General features: G+C 53.8%; 2 protein-coding genes across 2 annotated transcripts in view; one reads left to right on the top strand and one right to left on the bottom strand.

The window, feature by feature from the left end:
- The window catches only part of FANCA (FA complementation group A), a 48697-nt gene extending 45851 nt beyond the window's left edge, over positions 1 to 2846 (top strand). The window contains 7 exon segments of the mRNA XM_007472223.1: positions 79 to 217; positions 1130 to 1192; positions 1482 to 1584; positions 1970 to 2045; positions 2181 to 2334; positions 2464 to 2578; positions 2581 to 2846. Coding sequence (XP_007472285.1) covers positions 79 to 217; positions 1130 to 1192; positions 1482 to 1584; positions 1970 to 2045; positions 2181 to 2334; positions 2464 to 2578; positions 2581 to 2846 — 916 coding nt within the window.
- Positions 2847 to 3180: 334 nt separating this feature from the next.
- ZNF276 (zinc finger protein 276) lies at positions 3181 to 13320 on the bottom strand. The gene is made up of 10 exons (XM_007468453.1): positions 13031 to 13320; positions 12729 to 12775; positions 12190 to 12636; positions 11168 to 11246; positions 9902 to 9985; positions 5150 to 5260; positions 4994 to 5069; positions 4704 to 4821; positions 3487 to 3586; positions 3181 to 3409 (listed from the first exon to the last, which is right to left on the bottom strand). The coding sequence occupies exons 1-10, from the start codon at positions 13312 to 13314 to the stop codon at positions 3181 to 3183; spliced, it is 1575 nt and encodes a 524-aa protein (XP_007468515.1). The 5' UTR covers positions 13315 to 13320.
- Positions 13321 to 17752: the final 4432 nt, after the last annotated feature.

Raw genomic sequence — 17752 nt, 5'->3', positions numbered from 1 at the left:
GGGGGGGGGGTGCGCTTTGGGTTCTGGCTGTGACGGGCTGGGGGCCCTTGTGGTGACACACACCTCCGTCTGCGGCAGCGTCCTCTCCCCGCTTGCGGCATCCCCCGCACCTGGCCCAGCCTGGCTCTGCGCGGCTGCCCTGCACTTTGTGATTCGACGGGCCGGGAAGGAGAGCATCCGGCGGGAGCTGGGGCAGCTGGACGGCCAAGGAGAGGAGGCAAGGGTGAGATCCTTTCCCTGTGTGTCCTTTTCCAGCAGCCTCACTGGTTCTCAGGGTTCCAACCACACTGTGCTTTTCAAGGACAGACAAGAGTTTGGGGTGCTTGTAACTTTATTTGGAAGCAAGAACTTACTGGGTGTGTAGGTTTAGTAAGACTTAGATTCTCAGGTTTGCTGATAGAAAGGGTACTTAACATTTCGTTCTCAAGTGCTTTTATTTGGCCTGTTTATCAATGCAACCCTGGGGTAGGGGGTTAGGGCTGGCTGTCAGCTGTCCAGCGGGACCTTCCGTTTCATAGCCTCCAGGCACCCGCACCCCAGTTAGCTGCTGGCAGAGACCAAGGGTGGACAGAGGGCTGCTCGGATGGCAGGCTGGTGGCCCCACTGGGAGCTGTGGGACCCCCCCAGGGCCCCCTACCCAGAGCTGCGGCGTGCTCCCCTGTGTCTCCCCCAGCTGAACCCCTGGTTCTGTGAAAGCCAGGGTCCCGCAGTAGCTCAGGCCGTACACACCTGCCTGAGAACAGTTGCTGAGCTGTGAGGTTTTGGTGATCATAATTTAAAGTAAGAAACTACCAGGCAGAGTCTATTTTTAAGAGTTTTCAGGTTTTTGCTGGAAGGATTTTAGTGGCTCCAGAGCCTCCAGGCCACTGTCAACCTCCACACACTCTGGCCTGGGGGATCAGCAGAGACAGGTCCCCAAGCAGTAATAGTTTATAACCCATTAAATTTTCTCTTTAAAGAGTGACTGGAAAATTTTCTTTCTCTGGAGATCCACTTAAGAGAGATTCATAACCTAGGCCTGTAAATTGTTCAACTAACGAGGAAGGTGTTCTTTCCCCATTTAGAATTACTTTAAGGGAACGGAGCACAGGTAGTTTTATGTTGTGAGTGGACCTGTTTTTATTTGCAGCTGTTGGTTTTCCTGTTTTTTTTCTCCTTGATGGGCCTGCTCTCTTCACATCTGACCCCACAGGTAGGTCAGACCCTCTGCCGCCGTGGGCAGGGCGGCACGCAGCTGGTACGACCCCCCAGGGCACTTGAAACCATGGGTGTCCCCGTCTCCCCCGAGACCTCCTGAGTTAGGGTCTCGTGGTGGTGGTGCTGGGGGCGCACCTGGGACCTTCGTGTCGAAGGCTTCCTCAGGAGAGAAAACCCCAGGCCGTCGGCCTGCCTCTTGGTGTCTCATGTCCAGAGGCCCCGGGTGGACACCTCCTCCTTGTGCACTTGTCAGCTTAGGGTCCTTCTCCTTCTGTGGGCAACAGGCCGTTGGCTCCCTGAAGGCTCTGGGCGTCTGTGCCGAGGTCCTGGGGTGTCTGCAGAGGAAGAGGATTCCCTGGCTGCCGCTCTTTCAGTTGACGGAGACGGGTGAGGAATCCGGAGACCGACTGGCCGGCCTGTGTTTGTCCTGGTTCCCAGCCCTCTGCCGGGAGCACAGGGGGCGGCAGGGTCAGACGGCGGCCCCGTTCTTGAGTCCTTCTCTTCGGAAGCAACTTTCAGATGGTTAAACGTGAGCCTCTCCTCGGGGCTCACTTTGAAAACTCATTTTTGCAAGTTTCTGTTCTTGGTAAGTATGTAGACTCATTTAAGCAAAATAATTTAGTGGAGTAGCGAGGATCCCAGGGACCCCGGCCCCCAAGCTCTACTCTGCAGCATGAGGACATCACCCCTGCGTCACCAGGCACACGACGCCCATGAGACCCTGACCCTGCAGGGAGGCACCTGCGCTGCTGACGGAGCCCCTCTGTTGCAGATGCCGGCCTGGGGCGCACCCTCCTCCGCCTGGCCCCCGACCACCAGGTCAGGCTGCTGCCGGTCGCCTTCTACAGGTAACCCCCGGGGCCTGCTGGTAAGGGGAGGGGCGGTGGGGCTCCCTAGAGATGGGAAAGGCTGCTCTGCTGCCTGCACGGGGCTCAGTGAGGTCAGTGAGGTCCGGGTCACCTGATGTCCGTCTCTGCTTTCAGCCTCCTGTCCTACTTTGACGAGGATGCCCTCCTCCAGGAAGATGCCTTCCTGCACGTTGCTGTTAACATGTACCTGAAGCTCGTGGGCCTCTTCGTGGCTGGGGAGACTGGTGCGCTCTGGACTGTGGCCCACAGTGGGGACCTCCAGGCCCAGGCAGGTGCAGGGCCAGGCCTGTCTCCAGACGGACCCGGGCGGCCAGCTCTTGGGGGCCTGCGCAGCCCCTCCTGGCGCAGTGCGCAGCTGTGGACACCCTGACCGCGGCTCTGCCTGTCTTCTCTCCAGGGTGACCCTGTAAGCCTGATAACAAAGGCTCGTCTTTTTCTGCTGCAGTCGATACCTCGGTGCTCGAAAAGGAGCTTCTCAGACGTGGCAGAGGTAATGCCCAGGTGCTCGCCTTGCTGTCTGTCTTTAAGTCCCCATCACTGTTCACTGCGAGGGTGCTGAACGCCTTCGGGAAAACGAGCATGTGGCGTCCAGCACTTGGCATCTCCCCGGGCCCTGGGTCTTTGGGGGCCATGGGCAGCAGCACGGGCCCAGCACACGGGCTTTTCTTGCAGCTGCTGGGCGCGAGTGCGGACTGTGACCCGGAAGTGCGTGCCGCCCTCCTCAGCAGGCAGCAGGCCGTGCTGGACCCTGACCTCTACCAGGAGCCCCGACTCTTCTGACAGGATCTGTGCAGGGCATAGCCCAGCTCCTCGGTAAATAATTTATTACAAGCGTAACGTGGAGCTCTCCGTTGCCCTGAAAAGTGGGTTACAAACCTCGACTGCATTAGCGGGGAAGAGGAATCAATTCTTTGAACACTGCCTCTGGCCCCAAGTCTCTCTGTTTATAGGAGAAGAAACTGCCAGTCCCAGAGCAGAAGCCACAAGGCCCCGTGAGCTGTGTGCTGAGCCCCTGCCACCCAGCACACGGGGTGGAGGCTCTTCGGGGTGCAGAGCTGTGCCGTCAGGCCTGAACCCCCATCACTGCCCACTGAGCTCGGGGGCGGGCGTGCCCTCAGGTGGGCTCAGCCTTCACGGCCTGCCCCGCTGCGGGCCCAGGCGGGGGCTCCGGGGTCTGCGTCAGGGGGTGCACCATGGACATGTGTACGTTGAGGTTGTGAGCCTTCTCGAACCGCCGGCCACACTGGTCGCAGGCAAAGTCCAGCTCCGTCTCGGCCTTGTGCTTGGTCATGTGGTACTTCAGGGATGCCCGCTGCCGGCACTGGAACCCGCAGACTTCGCACCTGGGGGCCGGGGGCGGGTGAGCCAGGGCACCGCTGGTGGGAGAAACCCCCCCCACCCCCGCCCCCACCCCACTTACTGCAGGGGCTTGGCTCCTGAGTGGCGCATCTGGTGGACCAGGAGGTGCTTCCGCTGCTTGAAGGTCTGCCCACACTCGTCACAGATATAGTTCCGCACCTCTGGGGAGCAGAGAGGCAGTGACCACGGGCCCTGACACCCTCCCCTCGGTGCCCGAGTGCCTTACACGTGACAGACACAGCTCTGATACAGAGCCCTCCGGGTCGCCTGAAATTGTCACCTGGCTGCAGCTTCCTCTCCAACTACTGTGTACATTTCATCTGGAGCCTGTTTTCTTGCCCTTTAGGCCGATTTCCTTGGGCACAAATTTTTAGAGGAAGCCAGATCAGTAAGGTTTCATAGATGACTGATCACAGTTGCTGCTACTCTAAGACCCACTGCCACGCTGGGCCCTCTGCAGGGTACCCACTGCAGAGGCAATCTTAACGCTCTTGAACAGAACTTGAACCGTCACGTCCCACACCAGCGGTTCCACTGCAGGCCGTGCCAGTGGGGCAGCTGCCACACGCTTCCCGCCCCGCGTCACTGCACGTCCCACTGCTACCAGTACCTGAACTAGCCTCCCAGGCAGGCTCCTCCCTCACTAGGGGCAACCGTCCCGATAGCACACACGATCTAGTCTCTTTTGTGTTAAAAACAAAAGCAGTTTGGGGTCACGACCACTGGCATCAGACTGAGAACAGCTTGACCCAACCCAAGAGGATTACTGTGTTTGTTAGGAGACACAGACAAGAACACTTGGAGCAAAAAACACAAGGAAAACTGTTTCGCTGTGGAACCAACAAGTAAATGTGCGCCAACGATTAAACGGTCAACTCTGAGTGAAGTAAATCATTTTTACAAAGTTCAAAACAAGCAAAGCTCTCTCTCAGGGATAGACACAGATGTAACAGATCTATCTGGAAGGAGGTGCGGTTTGGGAGAGCTGCCTTCTGCGCAGAAGCAGCGACCATGTGCACCCGGCACGTACGAGTCCAAGGTATGAACGTGTGTTCAGGGAGAGAAGGGGGCCGTGGTGACCAGGGCACTGTCTTCAGTGTGCTTCCTCCCCCAGTTTCTACGATGGATGTGGGTCACTTTTGTAATCCAAAAAGCACACGTCATCTTCTTAATGATTTAAAAAAACACGACAATAAACCCACAGAGAGATACCAGGATTCTTTGGCGCCAGTTTCCCAGGAGGCAGCCCTGTCCACGGGGGCGGGTGGGGGGACGCACCTGTGTGGATGAGCTTGACGTGGCGCTGCAGGTAGCGGTCGATCATGAACACCTTGTTGCAGCCGGGGTGCGGGCAGGGCCTCTCCCGGACCTCCTCGTGGTGCTCCTTGACGTGCTTCTGCGGGACGGACCGGGGACCTGAGTGCCTAGGCCTGGCCAACACCCCTGGTCACAGCACGTGCCTCCCTCCCACAGGCCCTGCTCAGCACCCCCCTCTACCCAGAGGAACAGATCCCAGCACTGCGGGCCTGTCCGGCCTCCCCCGCATCCTCACGGGCCGGGGCCCTCACCTTCATGCCGTCAGCCCCACGGTACACGGCCGTGCAGCCCTGGTGAGGACACTTGTAGATGGTGGGCAGCTCCTCCCTGCAATGCAGAGCACGTGTGGAGCTGCGGCCCCGACGGGCTGCGCGGGCCCGACGGGCTGCGCGGCCCCGGCCCCTCACCTCTCACAGCGCGGCTTGCCCTTCCAGCCCGGCTTGGGTCCAGGTTTCTTTCGAATTTTTGGTTCTTCTGACTTCTTGGCTTCTTTGCTTTCACTCTTCTTAGCAGAGATTCTGGGGGAAAAAGAGGACACTAGTCAGTGATGTTTGATTGTTTGCATATGCACTGCGGGAGGTGGGTCTCCACGGGCCTCCAGGGCTAACCTGCTTCAGTCCCCGTGCTGACTGGCTGGCCCTCAAATTGACCCTTGGCCGCCAAAGCTAGAACAGCTCTTTGGGGAGGTGGAGGTGCTGCACTGCCCCCTTGGGACACAGGAGTGGGCCTTCGTGACAACTTTCACTCCCTGTCTGAAACATCAACACCATAATTTTGGAGACAGCATGGAAAATGGTGGGGCAGGGGAGACTCGGGGGTCAGTCCCTCAACAGGACTATCGTTAAGCTAGAAAATAGATCAGGATCCACTCTTCTGGAACCTGCTGGGAGACTCTACGGCAACCAGGAGAGAGCTCTGCGCCCACTGCCGTCCCCCACTCCACAGCCCCTGGGCAGCAGGGACCTTGTCCTCCACACATGGGGTCATGCATTTCAGCCAGTCTCGCAGGCTCCAGAGGACCAGGCCAGACACAGTAACTTCCCCCCAGCCCTGTGGTGTCCTTCAAAGACTTAAAGATACATGCACACTTTTCTTTCTAGATCCAGGAGTTTAAGGAAATCTGTCAGGAATAGAAGGAAACTTCTAGGGCCATAGCAACAAGCCCACAGCTGACACCATGCTCCGTCGTCAAAGACTGAAAAAGCTTTTCCTCTGAGATCAGGAACAGAGAGAGGGGGCGGTGGGCCTCACGTGCTGTTGGCGGTGATGACCAAGCAAGAACAAGACAAAGATGCTCATTTTCACCACTTCTCAACAGAACACTGGAAGTCCTAGCCACAGCGATTAGGCAAAAAAAAAAAAAAAAAAAAGGCATCTAAATTAGAAAGGAAAGAAAATTACCTCTTCACGATGTCATGATCTTATATGTAGGAAACCCTAAAGAACCCACACAGAAAAATAAATTCAGCAACATTGCAGGGTAGAAAATCAACACACAAAAACCAGTTCTATCTCTATACACTAACAAACAATGAACAGTCCAAAAAGGAAATTAAGAAAACAATTCATTTTTAATAGCATCAAAAGGAATAAGACACTTAGGAATAAACTTAACCAAGGTGAAAGAGTTGTTTGTACACTGAAAACTGCAAAATGCTGCTGAAAGAAGTTAAAGACCTAAATAAGTAGATCTCTCATACCCATGGATTGTAAAGATGGCAGTAATCCCCCAAAGCAATCTATACGTTCAATCCCTATCAAAATCCCAATGGTGTTTTTTTACAAAAACAACAACAAAAAAACAAGTTTTCACATAGAATTTCAAGGTACACTGAATAACCACACAATTTTGAAAGACAACAAAGCTGGAGAGTTCAAACTTCCTGATTCCAAAATTTACTACAAAGCTACAATAATCAAAACTGTGTGGTACTGGCAAAAAGACAGACATACAGACCAACTGAATAATTGAGCGACCAGAAATAAACCCTTGCAAGTACAATCAACTGATTTGACAAAGGTGCCAAGACCACTCACGGGGGAAAGGACAGTCTTTTCGACAAAAGGTGCTGGGACAACCGAATATCCACATACAAAAGAATGGAGCTGGATCCCTACCTCACGCCCTACGTAGAAATTAACTCAAATGGATCAAAGATCTAAAACTAAAATTCTTAGGGGTAAATCCTCTAGGACCTTAGATTTGGGAATGGTTTCTCTTAAATATGACACCAAAAGCACAGCCAACAAAAGTAAAAACAGGTAAATTGGACTTCAAAATAATTTTTTGTGCACCAAAGCGCACTATGAAGAGTGAAAAAAAGGGAGAATATATACAACTCAATGGCAAAAAAGCAAACAACTCAATTAAAAAGTGGGCAAAGGACTTGAATAGACATTTCTCCAAAGATACAAGCATGTGAAAAGATGCTCTACATCACTCATCACTAGGGAAATGCCAATCAAAATGACAATGAGATACCACCTCACACCCATTAGGATGACTATTAAAACACACACACACACCCAGAAAATAACAGATATTGGTGAGGATGTGTAGAAATCAGAACCCCTGTACACTGTTAGTAGGAAATGTAGAATGTGCAGCTGCTGCAGAAAACTGTATGGCAGTTCCCCCAAAAGTTAAAGTACGATATGACCCAAAGAATTGAAAACAGGGTCTCAGACAGATACTTGTTACAACAGCCTTTATACCATGATTCACAATAGCCCAAAAAAAGTATAAACAACCAAAATCGACAGATGAATGGATCAACAAAACGTGGTCCATCCATACGATAGCATTTTTTTTTTTTTTTTGGCCACACCATGCCGCATGCAGGATCTTAGTTCCCCGACCAGGGATCAAACCCATGCCCACTACAGTGGAAGTGGAGTCTTAACCACGAGACTGCCAGGGAAGTCCCTTTATAATAGAATATTGCTCAAGTCATAGAAAGGAATCAAACTGACACATCACAACATGGATGAATTTCAAACACATTATTCTAAGTGCAAGAAGCCCGTAGCAAAAGAACACATAACATGTTACTGCGCTTGTATGAAGTCCCCAGAATGGATACCTAGGTTAGGCGTTGCCGGGGCCTGTGGGGGGGAGAGGGGAGGCCGTTGCTTCATGGGGACGGGGTTTCTGTTTGGGGTAGTGCAAGTCTGGAAATAGTGGTGACAGGTGCACAACACTGTGAAAGCACTTAAATGCCACTGAGTTGTACACTTTTAAAAATGGTAAAACAGTAAATTTTCTTACGTTTATTTTACCACAATTAAAAACATAAACAGGGCTTCCCTGGTGGCGCAGTGGTTGAGAGTCTGCCTGCTAATGCAGGGGACACGGGTTCGAGCCCTGGTCTGGGAGGATCCCACGTGCCGCGGAGCGGCTGGGCCCGTGAGCCACGACTACTGAGCCTGCGCGTCTGGAGCCTGTGCTCCGCAGCGGGAGAGGCCGCGACAGTGAGAGGCCCGCGCACCGTGATGAAGAGTGGCCCCCGCTCGCCACAACTAGAGAAAAGCCCTCGCACAGAGACGAAGACCCAACACAGCAAAAAATAAATAAATAAATAAAAAACATAAACAGCTGTCCTCCTCTTTAAACAGTGTATTGACAAGAACCTTCTCAACAACTGTACAGGCTGCTTCTCCTTTTGTCTAATAACTGCTCTTCCGGCCTGGCCACGGTCCTGGCCTCCACCCTCCTCTGCTGTGTGGCTTGGACACCCAGTCAGAGCTGAACCGTAACCAGTGCTTGCACAGGATTACGCGTTTCTTGAGAGCAGGAGGCTTCAGAGAGCCCACGGGTGTCTCAGGTGAGTCCTTGAAGGACGAGGTGTTGAGGTCCCTGCAGACGCAGGAGGACCGTGCTCACAGCGCCCAACTCGGGGCTGCCAGCGCCCTTCCTTCCCATCGCTGCTCAGGCTCCTTCTCTCCCGCTTCCTGCTGGAGCCCTGGCCCCTGCCGCCTGGCTGCGGACCCTGACAGGCACGTCTGCTGCAAGGTCACATGGACCACGGCTGCTCAGAGGCCCCATCCTAGGACGTCAGCTGGCACTCACATCATGGCACCTGAGGCACCAAGTGGCCGTCAGGGCTGAGCCCAGAGCTTCTGCCAGCCCACTGCCGCCCAGTCCCACCTCCCACAGGCCTCTGAACACATACCTTGTGTGTCCTGTCCTACAGCATGTGTCTGTGTGCCCTCCCAGGGGCCTCCTGGAAACCCAGGGACACGGCAGGTGTCCCCGTCCCCACACCAGTGGCCCCAGGCCCGCTGGGCAGCAGGATGTAAGAGGTGGGTTCGTGGAGTTCAGGGTGGGGAACGGGGGCTCCTGCCGCAGCCCCAGGCAGCACCGTGGAAGCAGATGTGGTCTCCCCAACCTAGCCCGCCTGACGCCCCCCCTTGGCCCCAGGCAGCGTGTGTTCGCTCAGGCCTGCTCGAGGGCTTGTGACTCAGCCAGCCCCACACCCTGACTGGGATCTCCTGAGCCGCCTCCTTTCCTGTCTCTCTACCCACACCGCCCACACGGGAGCTTAAAGCAGAAAAGGAAGCCATGCTTTTGCTTCTCTGTTTTGTTTTGTGCTTTCCTGGCTGATGGTGTGGTGCTCCTGTGATTTTGTTCCACGTCAGAGGCCCAGGCTGGGCATCTACTAACTGGAGGTGTTTGGGGTGTTCCTGGGCACAGGGTGACACAAGTGAAAATCGGCCTTCTCTGCCACGACCCCGTGTTCTAATGGAGAGAGAACACAAAGCCCTGCAGGGGGCAGGCTGCCTCAATGAGGAAGTGGCATGGCAGTCAGTGCCAGAGGCGGACCTGAGAGCAGATGATGAGCCGGGAAAGTGGGGCCGACAGCAGACGCGGGTGGGTGGCGGGGTCACATCCCCAGGGCTCCTCGCACAGCTGGCTGCTGCCCCCCAGGGTGATGCCAGGCCAGGTCCCTGCGCTGAACTGGGCAGGTCCTCCTGGGTCACCCAGAAGCCACACTGTGCTGAGCTTGGGAGGTCAGGCCATCAGAGAAGCAGAGAGCATGTGCTGAGCAAGGCAGACGGTGGCAGCGAGCTTCCGTCCCCCAGGGCAGACGCACGTCTCCAGGTCACCCACTGGACACCTCCCACATCCCGTGAGCTTACAGCACCGCTGTCCCCCTTACTTCTTTTCTGGGTGGGGCTCAAAGGACTCATCTGAGGATTGGGTATTCTGCTTCTGGTCATTTTCGTCTTCACTCAGGAAGTCTCTAGGAGAGAAGAGAGAACCTTTAGCAAAGCTCCGGGGCCGGTGACTGAGCCAGTGAAACTTCCTGTCTAAAGGCACCCTGTGGATCCCCACACTGCACGTCTTAGCTCTCCTCAAAAGGCCTAAAATTCCCAAGTCTCCAATCCCATCTCCTAACAGAAAGGGCACGCCAGCCAGGGTCACAAGCTGACGATCCTGTGTAAGCCACACTTCTCATCATGACACCAGGACCCCGATCTCCCAAAGAGCCTCTCTACCGGGGCCCGAGGCAGGGTGTGAAGACCCTCACAAGAGGCGGGCTTCTCAGAAAGTGGGCTTTTAGAATGTCACCTCACCCCCATAACTGTGAGCACCTGCCCAGATGAGAGGTCAGCTGTCAGTCATCTCAAAGGTCACAAAGACCAAAAAAACATCTGTACGTCTGTAACCTTTACCCTGAAGTGTGAGTCACTACACAGGCTCTGCTGGGCAGCGGACAGAGCCCAGCCGCCACACTCCCCACAGAGAAAGGCCCCAGGCTGGCTGGTGGCTACGGAACAGCCACGGCCTCCTGACCCCGGGGGAGTTTGTGGCACACATGGTGGGGTTCCTCCAGCACCTGGGTCATCTGTCACTGGGACCAAAGTCACGCTGTCCTTCTACTTGTTTGGACAAAAGTCCATCTGCAGTCCAGCCAGAGCTCGCAGGGCAGGGTGGGAAGGCTGGCTGGCGTGCGGCCTCCATCCCGAAAGGTTTGGGGGGGTGGCCCCAGGAGCAAACAGGTGCCCCTTCCAGGAAGGTTTGTCTTCCTGTAGGGAGCCTCCACCCCCATGTCACCAACACATCATGATAGAGGGCCAGAGGCTGGCTTCTGTTCTAGTGACGTCTGGGGTTGGCTCAAAACTCAGGCCTTGGAGGGCGAGACAAGCGGCAGCAGCAAAGGACCAACCAGAGGACCATCTGAGCAGAGTAACTTCCATACCACCCTGGCCAGGCCCCCTGCAGATCCATCAGGTCTGCGGCGCCCCGGGGACCCAGGAGCCCCCAATCAGGAACGGAAGGCTAGAAGCACCCCCCGCCGCTCCCCTCCTCCCAACAGAGAAAGGGGGGAGGCCGGCCAAGACCCAGGCTGCTGGCCCCTGGGATAGCGGCGTTTGGTTTCCAAGGAGGAATTTTAGGCTATGTAAACCCACTCTTCTCTCACCCCTCAGAAAGGTCACTGAACTCGTCTTTTACCCGATCATCCGAGGTTGGAGATGGAACCTGCTTCTCACCCAACTGCCCTGAGAAACAAAGAACAAGACTCCAGTCACCCGTCACCCCCAGACAGCCAGGTGGTGCTCCCCGCAAGGATGACGGGGAGCCTGGGGTCCCCCTGCCTCCAAGCCACTCACCTCCCAACCCACCCTGCACATGGGGGTGGCCCCAGCGCCGGGCCACCCCCATGTCCAGCCAACAGTAGCAACGCCAGCAAGCCCAGCCCCTCCCCAGGGGTTCGGATCCAGCCGCTTTGGGATGGGATGACTTGTACTTTGTGGATGTTCTGGGACATTTAAAAAAATCACTGTTATCCAAGTACTGCAGGCACACAGTTTAGAAACCCAAGCAATTCTAAGAACCATGCAGCACAAGTCTCTCCCCTCCAACACCAGCGTCGCCCTCACTCTGAACCGTCCGGTGGCTGAGGGTCAGCACACGGGGCAGCCTGGTGCCCACACGGCAACAGGCGCCCACGTGGAGGCCGAGGGACACGGCCGGAAGCCAGCCTGGCCCTCCTAACACGACGTCTGCGAACAGCTGCGCCCAACCCACGGTGCCATGGGATCGGGCCCCGAAGAAGGGGCCGCCCAGAGCAGCGTGTCCACACTGGTCCCACTGGGTGCTGGCTGAGGCCCAGGGAGTGACCTGCAGCTGGCTCAGAACAGCCTCAGACACCAACTGCCGTCGGGCCCCACGAGGCCCCCGTCCTCTTCCACCCTCTGTGCCCTGGGCCCACGCAGGCTTAGAGGAAGCCTGGAGGGCAGACGAGTGTGCCATCACAGAAAGCGCTGGAACAGGGTCCTCGGCCTCTCTGTTGTCAAGACAGCCGTGAGGCGGCCCCCGGCATTACCCTGGCCCCTCCACGCACGACACCGCAGCCACCGCCCCAACACACGCTTCCTGTCGAGGGCTCTGCCTGGCCCAGGACTAGGAATCCTGGTCAGACAGCCCAGAGGTGCCTCCTACCTGGGGCCCCGCTTTGGGGGAGGCTTGGCTGAGGCGGGGGGCCCGGCCCAGGCCCCACCGGGTCGCCATCTGAAGGAGGCCGGGCTGTGTCCGTGCTGGGCAGCGTCTCGGTCTCGGCCCCGGCGGCGGTCGCTCTGCCCTGGGAGCTCTGAGGGGCAGCCCCGCTGGGGCTGGACCCCCGATGCCGGGGGAGCCCTGGGGCCAAATCCTTGTCCCACGTCCGCCTGACGCCCAAGGTGCCGTCCAGCAAGAGGGAGCCGCAGCTGGAGTCGGCGTCCATGGTGTAGTCGTGCCCTCGGTCACAGCCCCACACGGCCCGGACGATGCCACAGTACTCGGAGGACAGGGTCCTCTGGAGGCTGGGCAGGGCCCCGCAGCCGGCCGCGTGTCCGTGCACCCACCCCACCAAGCCGCGCAGGCCCTGGGGGCTCGAAGCGATCAGGTCCACTGAGGAGAGGCAGAGATGCCAGCCCATGGCCGGTGAGCACGCGCACCTCCCACCCCGCCCACCCCACGCCCCACCCCGGGGGTGCACTCACCCACACACGCTCCCTCCTCCGCCCCCGTCCGAGGCTGCACACCGACCCTGCAAAGGAGCAGCGCCGCCCACTGAGAGCAGGAGTGGGCCCGGCCGCTCCGCGTGCAGTCTGAGCCCTCTCCTCCGAGGCCTCCCGCCGGGCCCCCCTGCCCACACACCCGTCGCACTGGTGCTCACGAGCGTCTGCCTCACCCAGCATGATGGGCTCCCCGTGCGGAGGCTCCCACCCAGGCCGCCCTGTGCCCACGCGGCCCGCTGGTGGGGTCTCCTGCACGCCCCCAGCGAACGAGGGAGGGCGCCTACTTTGCGCAAGGCTTCCGGCGGCCCGTGGGGGGGACGTTGACTCTCTGCAGGAAAGACGTGAGGAGGCCGTGGCACTGGTAGAACTGGGTGTGGCAGTTCTTGCAGACAAACTGGGACAGAGCCGGGTCCTGGTGGACGGCCACCCCCAGGAGGCGCTGGAAGTCCCGGACAAAAACACGGTCCCCAGGGGGCGGTCTTGCTGAGCTCTCCCCAGGCGCCCCGCCAGAGATGCTGCGGAGACTCCGGGAGGAAAACTTGCCGTGACAGAGGCGACAGCGCCCCATGGCCAGGGCCCGGGCCGTTCCTGGGCAAGCACAGGAAACACGAAGTCAGGCAAGCAAGAAGCTCCCAGGGGAGGCGAGGCCCGCACTCCGCCAGCCTCCCAGCTCCCAGAGTGGACATGCCCGCAAACACAGGCGCAGGGCTGGACCAAAGGCAGGCCTCTGGCTCCCGTCTCCCAGGCGAATACACAGCCTTTGGGGAGAATGGCCAGTGGAGGGCCTTCTGGGCTAGAAAACCTTTCAAAGAATTCTAAATGCCTCCAAAACAAGGCCAGTTTTTTTTGTTTTTGGCTCTGTTGGGTTTTTGTTGCTGTGCGCGGCTTTCTCTAGTTGCAGCGAGCCGAGGCGGCTCTTCATTGCGGTGCGCGGGCTCTAGGCACACGGGCTTCGGAAATCGTGACACGTGGCCTTAGTAGTTGTTTGGGCTCTCTAGGCACACGGGCTTCGGAAATCGTGACACGTGGCCTTAGTAGTTGTGGCTTGCAGGCTCTAGAGCACAGGCTCAGTAGTTGTGGCACACGGGCTGAGTTGCTCTGCAGCTTGTGGGATCTTCCCAGACCAGGGCTCAAACCTGTGTCCCCTGCTTTGGCAGGCAGATTCTTAACTGCTGTGCCACCAGGGAGGCCCAACAAGGCCAGTATTACTCTGATACTAAAACCAGACAAGGACACAACAAGAAAAGAAAATTACAGGCCAATATACCTAATGAATGTAGATGTAAAAATCTTCAACAAAATAACAGCAAACTGAATTCAACAATTAATTTAAAAGATCATGGAAACTTCCCTGCTGGTCCAGTGGTTAAGAATCCGCCTTCCAATGCAGGGCACATGGGTTCAATCCCTGCTTGGGGAACTAAGATCCCACATGACAGAGGGCAACTAAGCCCGCACACCACAACTACTGAGCCTGGCGCCACAACTACAGAGCCCACACGCTCTGAAGCCCACGCACCACAACTACAGAGTCCATGCACTCTGGAGCCTGCATGCTACTAGAGAGAAGTCCGCGCGCCGCAACGAAAGATCCCGTGTGCCACAACCAAGACCCGATGCAACCAAAAGATATGTAAATAAAATAAATAAATAAATAAGTAAATAAAAGATCATGCACAATGATCAGCTGGGATTTATTCCAGGGATGCAAGGCTGGCTCAACCTCCCCAAACCAATCCATGTGACACACATTAACAAAATAAAAAATAAAAATCATACAATCATCTCAATAAATGCAGAAGAAATGTTTCACAAAATGCAACATCCATTCACGATAAAAACCTCAATAAATTGTGTACAGACAGAAAGTACCACAACATAATAAAAGCCATATGTGACAAGCCCAGAGCTAACATCATACTCAATGGTGAAGAACTAAAAGCTTTCCTCTAACACCAGGAACAAAGCAAGGATGCCCACTCTCACCATTTTTATTCAACATAGTACTGGAAGTCCTGGCCAGAGCAATTAGACAAGAAAAATAAAAACCACCCAAATCATAAAGAAAGAAGCAAAACAACCTCTATTTGCACATGATATTATATATAGAAAACTCTGTAAGACTCCACCAAAAAAACTGTTACAATAAACAAAGTCAGTGAAGTTGCAGAATATAAAATCAGTATACAAAAATCGGCTGACTTCTAAATACTCACAAACTATTAAAAATTAACAACCAGATTTATAATTGTGTCAAAAAGAATAAAATCCTTAGGAATAAATTTAACCAAGGAGGTGAACGACCTGTACACTGACAACTATAAGACACTGAAGAAAGAAACTGAAAACACAAATAAATACAAAGACAGTCCATGCTCGTGGGTTGGAAGAATTAATATTGCTAAAATGTTTACACTCCCCAAAACCATCTACAAATTTAAAGCAACCCCTATCAAAATCCCACTGGTATTTTTCACAAAAATACAACAATCTTAAAATTTATATGGAACCAAAAAAAAAACACATGAATAGCCAAAGCAATCCTGAGAAACAAGAACAAAGCTGGAGGCATCATTTCAAACTATATGGAGGCATGATCATGGAGGCATGATTTCAAACTATACTACAAAGCTACAATAATCAAAACAGTACAGTGTTAACATAAAAATAGACATGTAAGCTAATAAAACAGAATAGAGAGCCCAGAAATAAATTCATGTGTACAGAGCCAATTAGTTTACAACAAATGAGCCAAGAACATACAATGGGGAAAGGACCGTCTCTTCAATAAATGGTGCTGGGACTGGGAGATTGGGATTGACATACATACACTAATATGTATAAAATGGATAACAAATAAGAAGCTGCTGTATAAAAAAATAAAATTCAAAAAAAAAATGGTGTTGGGAAAACTGGAGAGCCATATGCAAAAGAATGAAACTAGACCACCACCTTATACCATACTCAAAATAAACTCAAATGCATTACAGATTTCAAAGACCTGAAAGCATAAAACTCCTTCATAGAAGAAAACATAAAGGTAAGCTCCTTGACATGGGTCTTGGAGATGATTTTTTGGATTGACACCAAAAGCAAAGGCAACAAAAGCAAAAATAAACAAATGGGACTACGTCAAACTAAAAAGCTTCTGCACAGCAAAGGAAACCATCAACAAAATGAAAAGACAACCTACTGAATAGGAAAAAAAGTTTGCCAATCATGTATCTGATAAGGGGTTAATAATCAAAATATGTAAAGAACTCATACAACACTATAATAAGAGCACAAATAATCTGATTTTAAAAATGAGCAGAGGATCTGAAGAGACCTCTTTCCAAAGAAGGCATAGATAACCAACAGGTGCGTGGAAAGGTGCGCAACATCACTAATCATCAGGGAAACGCAAATTAAAACCACAATGAGATATCACTCCCACCTGTCAGAATGGCCATCACCAAAAAGTCAAGTAATAACAAGTGTCGGTGAGGGTGTGGAGAAAAGGGAACCCTTGCACACTGTTGATGAGAATGTAAATCGGTTCAGCCACTATGGAAACAGTATAGAGGTTCCTCAAAAAATTAAAAACAGAACTACTACACGGTCCAGTAATTCCAGTGCCGGGTGTTTATCCTAAGAAAATGAAAACACTAACTTGAAAAGACATATGCACCCCTATACTCACTGCAGCATTATTTATAACAGCCAAGTTATGGGAACAACCAAAGTGTCCACCAATGGGTAAATGTTTAAAGAAACTGTGGTACATATACACAATGGAATATTTACTCAGCCATGAAAAAGTGAGAAAATTCTGCCATTTCCAACAACATGGATGGACTTTAATGGCATTACACCAAGTGAAGTCAGTCAGATGGAGGAAGATGAATACCATATGATCTTACTAATACGTGGAATCTAAAAAAAAGAAAAAATCCTGAACTAATAGTTACAGAAAACATATTAGTGGTTGCCAGAGAAGGGGAGTGGGGTGGTGAGTGAAATGCATGAAGTGGTCAGAGGGTACCAACTTCCAGTTATAAGTCCTGGCAACGTGCTACACAGTGTGGTAACTACAGATACTGCAGTATAATACTGCGTTGTATATTTGAAAATTGCTGAGGTCTTAAAAGTAGATCCTAAAAGTTCTCGTCTTAGAGAACTTAGAAGGGAAAACAACTTCTAACTACAAGTGGTGATGGACGTTACCTAGGACACCTGAAACCAGCGTCATGTTATGTGCCAATTATACCTCAAAAAATTCCCCCCCCCCAAAAAATAATAATAAAAAAGAAAGTCTGAGTAAATAAATAAATGCCTCCACAGCTACGGAACTTCATAAACTTAGCTGGAAACTTCATTGCTCTTCACATCACCCTCCTGTGACCAGAACTGAAGAGCACGCCCATGCTCTGCTTCTCCGGGGGTCTCCGGTCTGCAAGTGTAGATGATGCCACCTCCCTCTCTGCCCTGGGGGAGGACTACATGAGAGAAGCGTGAAGTCCTTCTCGAGGGGGCAAAAGCGTTACACGAAGGCACAGTGCATATTAACGCCCATACCGCCTGCCAAGAGGGGGCCCCGGCACTCCTACACTTAACCCTCTTAAACCCTCTTAGTTCTGTTTTAACGAAGAGGAAGCTGAGGCCCAGACCAGATGAAGCCATTATCCGAAGAGCACAGGGCAAAACCACGACTGAAACCCAGGCCTGCCCGACAGACGGCAGGACTTGAGCACTAATTACTCAGTGAGCTCAGAGTCGGCGCCGAAGGGACAGCTGTCTTGCGAAACATCACCCAGCGCAGCTGCGGCGTCCGCCGCGGAGACCGCCTCAACCCCTCCAGGCGGGGAGGCCTAGTCCGCTTTCTGAGGAGCCAAGGCACCCTGGGCCGGGTTGTCGCGGGGGGCGGGGGCGAGCGGGTGGTCTCGGGGGACCGGGGAATCACGGGGGGCCGGTGCTCCCCGGGGGCCGGGTGGTCGCGGAGAGACGGGTGTTCATGGGGGGCTGGG

The sequence above is a fragment of the Lipotes vexillifer genome, unplaced genomic scaffold, assembly GCF_000442215.2.
Source record: "Lipotes vexillifer unplaced genomic scaffold, Lipotes_vexillifer_v1.1 scaffold23, whole genome shotgun sequence".
NCBI classification, from domain to species: domain Eukaryota; kingdom Metazoa; phylum Chordata; class Mammalia; order Artiodactyla; family Lipotidae; genus Lipotes; species Lipotes vexillifer.
This window is presented reverse-complemented; position numbering and strand designations above follow the sequence as displayed.